Source organism: Lathamus discolor, chromosome 5, assembly GCF_037157495.1.
Source record: "Lathamus discolor isolate bLatDis1 chromosome 5, bLatDis1.hap1, whole genome shotgun sequence".
In the NCBI taxonomy this organism is placed as follows: domain Eukaryota; kingdom Metazoa; phylum Chordata; class Aves; order Psittaciformes; family Psittacidae; genus Lathamus; species Lathamus discolor.
This window is the reverse complement of record NC_088888.1, coordinates 64920489-64931660: the sequence shown is the minus strand read 5'-3', so window position 1 is coordinate 64931660 and position 11172 is coordinate 64920489. Positions and strand designations below refer to the sequence as shown.

The following is an 11172-nucleotide window of genomic DNA, read 5'->3' as shown; positions in this document are numbered from 1 at the left end:
CAAGAAACTCCGTTGCAACCTCCAGAAGCCTTTTAATATACTTCAGTAAGCTCTGACCGAGCTGAAACTCCAGCCTTTCTCAGCAGTTGCAGTTCATTTGTTCCATAATTCAGCACAGCACTGCTCTGAAAACATCTTTCTGATGCAGTTTTCCTGCAAATGGCATAATGAGGAATAATAAGCAGGTGCTTCTGAACACAGACCCAGAACAGCAGGAGTATAAAACTACTAGAAATGAAGCAATTAAGTAACCACACTGTTCATAGTTTATTGACAATCTTTATTAGAGCTGACTTCCCATGTTTAGAGGATTCCTAGTAAGTATAAATATGAATCAAAGTGCTACCCCACAGTAAGAAATCTTTATTTGCACAAAAAGATACAAACAACCAGGATTTCAAAGTCCATCCTATTTAGTACATATAATACCAAAAAGGCAAAAAAAATAAACCAAGATGAAAGACTAGCAGCAAAAAGAATTTCAACTCTCCTTCAACACAGTCTGCGTTCTTCCACATTTCTTTAGGAAAGAGTGTATAAAGAGAATTCAGGCAATTTATATATGAAATATCCTACTAATGTAACACCGTGTAAAGAAAGCCAGTAGTACAAAAGTTTAAAGGGAAAAAAAAGAAAAGAGGAGAAGATAGTAGCTGTAATATTCAAAATCTCAAGTGCAAACGTTACTGTTGCTTTAAAATAAAGACCAGCCAAAGCCACACGAGTATTTCCGTTCGGCTCTGCAGCCAGCAAAAGAAGAAAAGCTGATTTTTTAATTTTTTCTTTTCTTTCTTTTTTTTTTTTAAAGTGCTTAACCACCATATCCAAAAGTAATGACTTTCAGACCTACTTAACATGAATGTGCTCAAAAAGCCACTGCTTACAGTATAAAAGCAGTCATTCTGAAATGCTGCACATACAAACTGGCTTTAAATGCGCGAATGAAAGATTCCTTTGACCAGTTCTCCATCATATGATGCCCCAAATCAATGTAATGCTATTAAAGCAGGCAGCTGAATAAGTCCCAGAAAGTTGAAGTTTAAGAATAATAGATATAAAAAATAATCCTTTTCTTTTTAAAGGCAGCATGCCTCTCCCAGCCGCAAGAAGGTAACTTTACATAATAACCACAAGAAACACAGTTCTGTGTTATTGTTGTGAACTGCCTAAAACAAACTGACTGCTGACCTAGCAATTCACATGTTCAACAGAGGGAGATAAACACTTCTGACTGATAAAATACAAAAAGGCAATCGTGGGTGGGACCAAGCACGAACAGGGTATTTTTCTCAATATTAAACATACTGTCGACTTAAGAGCTGTCAGTATGCCCCAGCTCTGTAAAAACACAAAAAATAAGGAAAAGAAAACCAATGATTTGAAGAGCTTTAGGAGTGGTTTTGTTACATTGTTACACATTTATTTGAGCCTTAGTGCAAAGATAAAATTTAACGTTGTAGGCTCCAAAGCAAGTCAAACACATAAGACTATTCCATAGTGGTTTTTGACAGACATCAGACACGCAGGTTCCAAGAGAAATCTCCTCTTTTGGCGGTAATGGCCATTCATTTTTATCTCAAGTTTAAAGAACCATTTCAAAAAGGCAGCAAAGACTCCAGCATTCATTAACCTCAACTACAGCTACAAATCATTTCAACCCTGCCACTCTCCCAAATCAGTACTATAATAACCAGCCTGAACCGCCGGTACTGCAGCAGTCACTGAATTGCACCCACAGCCTGTCAGCAGCACTACCCGGTGCTTATTGTCCAATCAGTTATTGTACTGATTCCTCCATCAGCCTTGGAATCCTGCAAGCTTGAATTTGTTTACATTCATCTATTTCACAGGCCTTGTTTTCTTGTAAGAACTGCTCCTGGAAAATTCAATTCCCAACACAGTACCTTCATTGTCCTTCAGGACAGTTGTTAAGTTAGAGAACCCCCTGGTTCATTTACCACTAAAATACATATTATCTAGAAAAGGAAGCTTTTCCCCTACAAAGCTCCTGTAAACACACCTCAGTATTAAGCCATAGCAAGCTCTAGACCAAGAAATTCAGCATCTCCAGTGACTTGACTTTACCTCCCTTCTCCGCATAAACAACAAAAAACCCAAACCAAAAAAATCTCTTTATAATTAAAAAGGAAAGGAAATGACACAATAAACAGACAAGGAGTAAAGCTTTTGGTTACCCAAACAGGCACCTAAAATAAGCCTCTGAAAATGTAACATATGAAAAGCAATGATTTTAGTGGTTGAAGTGTGCAAATGACTAAATATGCCGTCTGTTTCAGAGATAACCAAATACTGTAGTCATCAATGATTACTATTTTAGCCTAGCACTGGCAGTTCTCTTGCTTTTGTTGCTGGTTTTAGACATTCTATCTTATCCCCTTCCCTGCATATTTCATGCCTTTTTGCTTCTTTTTAACTGATACCAGCAGCATGACTTGAGAGGAGTATGGGAAAGATGGGAATGTTTTTAAAGGTTTCCTGTCCATCCCAAGGCTGGCAAGACTGAGTATTATGGAGAATTAAACCTAACATTTCAAGCAGGAACATCAAATATTATTTCAAGTTTTGTCTGTCTACAAAACACACCTCAAAAAGGTTCTGAATCTTAGGTTTCTGGGAAGCAAGTAAGATAAATATGAAAAAAGACTATGCAAGAGAAGTGTAGCTATTCTATTGATGAGAAGTACAAAAGCTTAGAAAAACACCAGCTTCAACTCAAGATTGAAAGAAAGAAATCCACAGATTTTTCAAAACCAGAGTCCATACAGTGTCACACAGCCCTGCCTTGTCATGTTTGTTAATATGCTCGCTTAGAAGTCAGACAGCATTTTGTTTAACTTGTGTTGCTCTGTATCATTACACTAAACCATAATTAACTCCTCTTTTGTGCCAGCCTCATTCCAACACAATTGTACCCACTGTATACCAGCAGCAGTTCTCAGGCTTTGTTTTGCAGCTCAGCTGTATTTTTCTTGGATGTTCACAAGACTGGCATTTGACTGGATGCGCTTGGCTAGAAAGGGAAAAATTATATGAAAATTAAACACAAAGAATTCCACAAAACTAGTCTCTCCACTCCCTCTATTTATCCGACACAGACTTGCAAACAGCTTTCCGTTCACGTCCAGAAACTTTAATGAAAAGATATGGCTATAGCTCTTTACTACCCTTCTTCAGGGGACAGCAGCAGACTAATAGTTGCTATTAGCGCCGTCAGCACAGCTGCAGGCAGATCTGGCTGGGCCCCCACTCCCACAAGAGCCAAGCGAGTCCCTGGCACCACCCAGCTCTCATAGTGAAATGCCAGCACCATCACTTACGCAAAATGAGTATCCGCTTCTTCTGCTTTGAGTGAAGGAAGCTACTAAGATAAAAAACAATAGGTAGGAAGAGAATAAAGGATGAAACTGCAATCACTGGGACTGTATCACTGCAGGGAACGGAACAGTTGAAAGTCCTACTCCAAAGCTTCCGAGTGATATTCATCTAAAAGAAAAACCATAAGCAAGCCATGAAAGCAAGCACATGCACTTCTGCTGTGCAGCATGGCAAACACTCAGGTCTCAAGACATTCAAGTGTTCAAATATCTCAGAAAACAACTCTTTAACAGACCTCCCCCCAAATCCCCGGAAATGTAGAAACAGAATTAAAATGAGCCAAAATTTCACATCAAAACTTTTACAAGCTTCAAAACCAGACAGTACTCAGAAACACTACAGACATCACACATGCCCGTTTCCCAGAGAACTCACTAACAGACTTCAGGGACAGGGCTAATCCCACGCTTTCAACAGCACTCCTTTTGCCCAAACCACTTAAAACCCCACAATATAACAAAGCTGTTTCCAAACATGTCGCCAACGCCAAGGACCCCTAGAAACAGCTGCTGTAATAAGGAATCAATTATTACACTAGCCAGAACAATGGCAGTAAAGCTTCACAGAAGATAAAGGGATTATTTTTCTTTAAATCCATCCCCTTTGCAGTGACAAGACATGGAACTGCAGCTACTCAAACAGGAATGCACTTGGGTGACCAGAACCTTCAGTTACACTCCTGCCACACTGACTGAGGACAAGACCAAGATAGCCCCACAAGCTAACTTTCCCCCACGGGACATGAGCCTGTCAAAGGCACTGCTGCCAAGCCTAAAGGGAACAGGCAAACCCATGTAAGACAAGCACAAATGACTTGGATTAATGAAGAACTCCACAACAAGGTCTCCCTGTCAAGTATTAATAAATACTTACTGCATCTTCCACATCGATACACAGGTGTGCAGGGTGCCCAGCCTCACCACCTTGCCTGTTCATCCTTTGCAAGTTGTTATATAGGTCATTCAACATCTTGTAGGTTTCATTGCAGTTTTTACATACTTCTGTGTAGTTATTTGATGACAGACGGACGCTTTGTCCCTAGGGTTATAAAACTCTGTATAAATGCTGTTTTAACACATTATTAAAATAAAAAAAATTAAAAAAGCCATCACTTAAAAACTAGACTCGAGTTTGAGCCAAAAATCCCAATTTCTAGCACCCTAGATTGAATAGAGGCCCAGATGGAAAACTCACATGAGAAAGGAGGAGGAAAAGGGACCAACCCTAATTCAGCAGGGACAAGTTCCATTTCCTGCAAGTTCTGCATCTCAAGCTGTTCTCTGAACTAGCAGTGAGGTTTTTTATTTAAACACTTATTTTTATAATACCAGTTTTCAGAAAGAAAAAATAACTTACTAGTAATTGAATGTTATTCTGAAGCCTGAGCTATTGTGGTCCCTCATTGTCTTCTGGTTTTATTTGCCCATACCTAACAACTGGTAGGTTGCAACTGCTGAGCTGTATTGACAGGGACAGATACTGCAACCCAGTAATGGTTGCACCAGCTACCAACCAATCGCTGGGTAAAGTTCCAGTTCAGACACTTGAAGTGACTGGCAGGCCAGTCCACATTGCTCCTGGCCAAAGTCAAAAGTTGTATTTCCTAGAAATCATCAATGATTAAAAAACCTAACAGTTTCCTCAGAGATCAGCCTACACACATCATTTCCCATTTTTACTACTGAAAAACTCTGGAACTTGGCTAGTTTCTCTTTAAAATGGAATATGCATAGTTTCTTGGGCTATTTAGGCGATTTTCTTTAAGGACAATTACCACATTTATTTCACTAAGTTATACTGCCTCTGCAATATGGACAAACTTTAACTACCCATAATTTTACTAGTCAAAAGAATTGTTACAACGATTTGAGGTAGCTGGCCTTTCTGAACTAGTCTATATTATCAAAAGGTTATTTAAAGATTGAATTAAGGTAGAAGACAATTCTACAAAGATACAGGAAAAGAGACTTACAGCATGCAAACTTGCCAGGTTTTACTATATAATTATCAACTATTGTGAATTCAGAAATTCTGATGTGAAGTAGCATTGCAATTACATATAAAATTAAGGTGAATATCAATTACAATCAGTTTGATGCTCTCAATCTGTAGATAACTGTGTTTAACAGATCATTGCTTTATCTGCCTAAAATTCTCAACTCACCAGCAATTTATTTGCCTAATCTGTATCTGCAGTTTGTTCAGCATAAGTAAGATTTTGCTAGCAATTAGAGGATTCAGTGCTTCTCTGAAGTACACAGCATAAATTACCTGAAGGTTATGTTCAAAACATGTCAGAGATTTATTGAATAAATCCAGGAATTCTACAGTAGAATTTGATAACCCCTCACTGTTGTTCGTTAAACAATCTGTCAAGAGAAAGAAAAACATCAGGATATTCTCATTTCTAACGTTTCATAGCCAACAAGCCTCAGTTACTCCACTCCTGCAAAAAAAGAGCTCTAGTCAACACTGGTTTTCTTATCTGCCTGCCACTGATGTCTCAGACCCGCTGACCTAACTCTTCATCGAGAAGATATTTCAGAATTAATTGGCCTTGATTAAGTGAAAGATGAAGACTATCATCAAGAGCTTTCTGAAGAGGGGATCAGAATTCTCTTTGGACTTGAAGATAAAACAAGACATTACTTTTATTTTCTAGCCTGCAAATCTGGCTTTGCCCAGCAACAGTAACAGCCATTTTGTGAAAGCAGAAGCACCAGTAGTGAAGATGAAACAGAGCATCAGGAAACAGCTAGACCATGAACACAGTAGTAGAAACCAGAGTGCAGGTTACTGTTGTTTAAGAAGAGTTGACCATTTCACCAGCTTTGAGGGGATCCCTAGGGCTTTCCCCCCAGACATGGGCTCAACCCTACCATGTTACTGCTTCCATCCACCCCACCCCTCTTCAGGTGTTCTAACCAGTCAGACCCTTGAAAACAACAGCAGTTTGGGAATTTCAGTGTTCAGCAACAGCAGCGTGAGAGCAAGCCAACATCCTAGAAAATTCTCCTGAAAGAAGGAAGCGCCATCAGTACTGAGGACAAGCATTCTGCTGGACACCAGGCAGGCAGCGCACAGGTCACAGATTAAGCACAGCAGAACAGCACAGCCCGCAATGCTGCTCCTGTACTGCCTATCCAGCCCTCATAAAGGAAAAACTCTTCTGGGCTCTCAAAGGAATTTGCAGCAAACACAGCATCTTTAACACTCAACTCCATAGTGCTATTCCAGTTTTCCAGCACAGGGTCCCACTTCTCACACCAGGGGAATGGCAAAAAACCCACAATTTGGCTGTAAGCATGACGCAGCACCATCAGCATGGGCACAGGGAGATACAGGGATAGACTTGGACACATTCCACCCATAAAACGAAATCAAAAGCATGGCTGGGGAGCCAGGTGCTGTTCAACAAACATCAGTATCCCAAAGTTACTGACTTTACTAACAAATAAAAGTTTCTTATACAAGTCTTTTTAAAAAGGGGGAGGATGGAGAAGAAACTACAATGAAGCCAAGGAAAGTCTCTGGTAAGGTCTGTAGGTCACAAAGAAAATGAGCAATACTAATTTTTGAAAGAATAGTATAAAATAAATCTTCATGTAACAACCAAGTTTTCTGACAGGCCAGTGCCCTTGGATTTTGGTAGTATCCTTTAATGAATAAAAAGCTCCTGTACCCTTCTTTCAAGTGGCTTTAGTTCAGAATTTTTGTGTTACCTATTAACTGTATTTAAACAAGCATGTATAATTTTGATCAGCACATATTTCGGGAACCAAGTATAACAGTACCATGAAAGCTACAGGAGTCACGTACTTGGACAGTTGGCTGCCTCCCAGGTTTCATTGAAGAAGTCAGAAAGTGTCACAACTATTTGCAGCCTGTCTGAGGTCAAGATGCTTTTGGCACAATTGTGGCTCTCAGAAGAATTCTGGAAGAAATAAGGAAATAACAGAGAAAGCAGTCAGGTGTTAGCAATACAAAGAGAGAATTCTGAAATGTATTATAGGCAAGCACAGCTAAAAAAACCACAAACATTTCTGGAACAGGCAGAGCAACTGATGGAACAATAAAAGTTTCTTGATCTTCCAATTCATACTATGAGCAGCACAGCTCACTGCACATAGTCTCCGAAGATCTACTAAGACTGTATACAAGTCAGTCAAAAAAAGAAAAGACCAGCACAGAGGCAAGTCCTCCTCTGCCAGGTAGCTCATTCCCATCCACTTCTGGGTTGCTGCCTCAGGAGCCCACCCAAGGCACATGCAATCAGAGAGAAGAATGGTGGTGTTCCTATTGGACTGAAGGAACATTTGAAGAAGCTGAACCAAGCGACTGGCCTCAAAATAAAGCAAACCCAAACAGCAGAAAACAGCCTGTGAAACCCCTGTACCACTATGCTGTATCAGCAGCAAATTTCTTCCCAGTGCAGCAATACCAGGAGCACAGTGTTCTGTGGTGGCACCCACCAGCCTGTGGCCAGGCTGGGCTCTTGTCCTCCTAAGACAACAGGTACCAGCTCATCTGTCTAAACCAGCCACACAACACCCCCGAGCCCCATCTTCAAAGCAGGCACTGGCACAACTCTTACAGCAACTTACTCTCTGGACCAAGCTCATAAAACAACGCAGAGCAACTATAAAAGCAGCTACAGAACAAAGTATTCCTATCAGAATTCACAACAATGTTTTTCTCCCTCAAAGCTTTATTTTCTCCTTCAAATCACCGATACAAAGCCATGACCTCCAGTCAGCTGACTCCTGTGCTCTAGCTCCTGGTTTCTGGCTGCTAAGTTGACTTAAGCACTTCTCAAAATTGCCAAAGCTGTCAAAAGCCTCTTTGATAAGTGACGTGGGACACAGAAGAAAATAATCTCTTTAATGGGAGAGACGTTCATGTTTACAGAGCTTTGAGATCCAGTTTCTGCCTCCTTTTGTTAAAACAGGCTTATTTTTTAAATAGGAAGTTTCCCTTGAGACTCAGCTGCAGAACTAGACTATCGCCACATCCGGCAACTCTAACATTCACCCACTTTCATTTCTACCAACTTACATACAAACATGCAAGAAAGTTGTTGATGTGGAAAAACCCTCCAGTTGCTTCATAAATACCCTTAACTGTGAAACTTCCTCACCAGATGGACTCGTGAGTGGGGAAAAAGCACTTTAAATCCAAAACTGAAGCAAGTAGGCCTGTATCATGCCTTAAATACATGTGGGTAATTTATTTCTTTAATTAGCTGACTGAGGAGGATTTTACATTTCAGGGATGTCCAAAAATTAACTTGGCTGCTACTTTCATGCTGCACTATATCCACTATAGGATGGCAAAGATAAAACCATCAGATATCTGATTACTTGCGATGGTGGACTGAGGCTGCAAGAGCACACTTCCTTTATTTACTTGTTTAGTTAAACCACACACAGAAGAAAAGCCAAATGCTCTTTAATACAGATGTGCCTTCCAGACCACACAGGGGACCAGTCCTCCCAGGCTGCCACTACTCAAGCACAGCAGCTGTAATGAGTTCATAAGTACTGCAAGTACTGCAATATGTTTGGCAACCTAATCCTAGCCAAAACATCACGCTGAAAATACCCAAGGGAATTACATAATCAGTTTCTCACTTTGCCATTACTTAGTCACCGATATGAAGCAGCTTCTGTGTTAGAAACAAATAAAACAACTACAGGTTTACAAACTAAAAGAAGAGAGCATTGGCAAGATGCTTGCCCTGGAGAGCACAATTATCAAATGAACATCCATGCGCTTTCCCAATACAGGCACTGGGGTGGTGTAGGGAAACGAGCAGACAACACATCAAAACCAGAATGACACTTCACACACCAGGTAACTGAGCTACGAAACGGCCTGCAGCAAGGCACCGCAGTTCCTTAAAGGGCAACAAATTTTTCTTGTCAGTAGCGATTCTAAATACAGATTCAGAAATCCCAAGACTGGGAGCATAATCCAGGGGACTATAGACTTACTCTCTGCTTGTCCTCTTACCAGGGCACCCCCTTCTAGCCATCATCACAGAACAGACAAAGGTCCTTTGGTCTGATGATCAAGAGTCTGAAGAATGTAAACAGAAGACCCAGCTTCAGCCAGGATTTCCCACTGGTGGGATGCACAGACTCCAGCCAGCACACAGGACTTCCTAGTTTGCTGTCACACACTCCCATCAGCTTTGGGGGCAAAATCACTGTGACACAGCTCCCCACAGATGATGTGCATCACTGGCCACAGCTTCAGGACCATCAATTTTCCAAGAAGTGCCATGCAACTGAGCTCTGGCAGTGTTCCTCACCGGTGCTATATACAACCAGTGAGCCAGAGTGCTGCTTTAGCCACTGCTACATCAGCAAGAACAACTCAAGTTTTTCCACTTACACAGCCTTTTTTCTGCAGGTGGAGCAACTTGCCCCAGACCATGCCACGGGCTGGTGGCTCAGACCACACTGCAATGCCAGGCGGCAGAAGACTGCTGCCACTGACAGCAGTGCTTCCCAAACACCCCCAGCCCCTGCTAAACTGCCTTGCACACCTGCTGGAGTTCACAGGCTGGGAATTAAGCTCTGCAGGCTGCAGATCCGCTTACTCAGAACACACCACCAGCCGCACCAGGCCTGGCCTGACACACGCCACCCCTCCTCACCCCAGCACGCAGCCGGGAGAGATACCAGTTAACAGGCCGCAGGGGCATCGAAGCAGAGGCGTCTCGGCATGGGGCCCGCCCGCCTGCCTTGCCGGGCACTCACAGCCACTTGCGTAGGGCCCAGCGGCGCGCTGGCACGGGACTCACCTCCCGGAAGCCTCAAAGAGGCTGCCCAGGTCCCGAGCCCGGCCCCAGTGCAGCGGGACCAGCGCACACTGCCCCCCTGCAGCCCAGAGCAGCCCCCTCACCCGCCCGGCCGGCCCCTTGGACGCACCCCAACGGCACGGGCGATGTTGCCGTACTGTGCGAGCAGGTGCCGGTAGTGGGGGTGGCAGGCCTGGCACAGCCGCACCGGGCGGGCGCTGCGGCCCAGGCAGCCCGTCAGCGCCGCGCTGCCCTCCGCGAAGTCGGCGAGGAGCTGGCGGCACTCGGGCTCCAGCTCGGGCAGGTCTCCGGGCAGCCCCGCGCCCCACAGCTCCTCCGCCAGCTCCTCCACCTCGCCCAGCGCCGGCAGCCGGCGCGACCCCCCGGCGGCCGAGGGGCCGAGGGCGAGCAGCAGCACCAGGCAGCGCAGCGGCGCCATGGCAGCCGCGCCGAGGAACCGGAAGTGCCGCCCCCCGAAACAGCCTACCCCTGCCGCTTTCGCCGCGGCTCATTTGCTGCTGCGGGGAGGGGCGGGGAAAGGGGCGGGCCCATGGGGGCGGAGCCTGCAGCGGTGCGTGCCGGCGGGGCCGCAGGTGTCGCGGGGTCCCGCTGTGCGGTGTGGGGCGCGCCGCTGGAGCGAGGTCAGCATCGCCCGGCAGCGTGCGCTTGTAGCGCAGGAACGCAACCGTGTCTCGGGCTGCAGCAAAACAAGCGCGGCCAGCAGGTCGCTGCTCCGCTCTCGCAAGGCTTTAAACTGAAAGAGAATAGATCTAGGTTAGATACAAGGAAGAAATTCTTCACTGTGAGGGTGGAACGGGCTGCCCCATCCCTAGCAGTGTTTAAGGACAGGTTGGATGGGGACCAAGCGCAACCTGGGCTAAAGGAAGGTGTCCCTGCCCACGGCAGGGGGTTGGAACTGGATGAGCTTTAAGGTCCCTTCCAACCCAAACCATTCTATGGTTCTGTGAAAA

At 44.1% G+C, this 11172-nt stretch overlaps 1 protein-coding gene across 1 annotated transcript; it reads right to left on the bottom strand.

Moving 5' to 3' along the window:
* Positions 1–259: 259 nt before the first annotated feature.
* Positions 260–10691, bottom strand: OSTM1 (osteoclastogenesis associated transmembrane protein 1). Its single transcript, XM_065681110.1, has 6 exons — positions 10332–10691; positions 7216–7330; positions 5668–5765; positions 4270–4434; positions 3339–3504; positions 260–3031 (listed from the first exon to the last, which is right to left on the bottom strand). The coding sequence occupies exons 1-6, from the start codon at positions 10638–10640 to the stop codon at positions 2976–2978; spliced, it is 909 nt and encodes a 302-aa protein (XP_065537182.1). The 5' UTR covers positions 10641–10691; the 3' UTR covers positions 260–2975.
* Positions 10692–11172: the final 481 nt, after the last annotated feature.

Coding starts and splice junctions, on each gene's coding strand:
- OSTM1 (XM_065681110.1), bottom strand. CDS start 10,640: ATGGCGCCGCTGCGCTGCCTGGTGCTGCTGCTCGCCCTCGGCCCCTCG. Junction 3,505..4,269: donor GTATCGATGTGGAAGATGCA/GTAAGTATTTAT, acceptor TTTTTCTTTTAG/ATGAATATCACTCGGAAGCT. Junction 3,032..3,338: donor GAAGCGGATACTCATTTTGC/GTAAGTGATGGT, acceptor TTCCCTTTCTAG/CCAAGCGCATCCAGTCAAAT.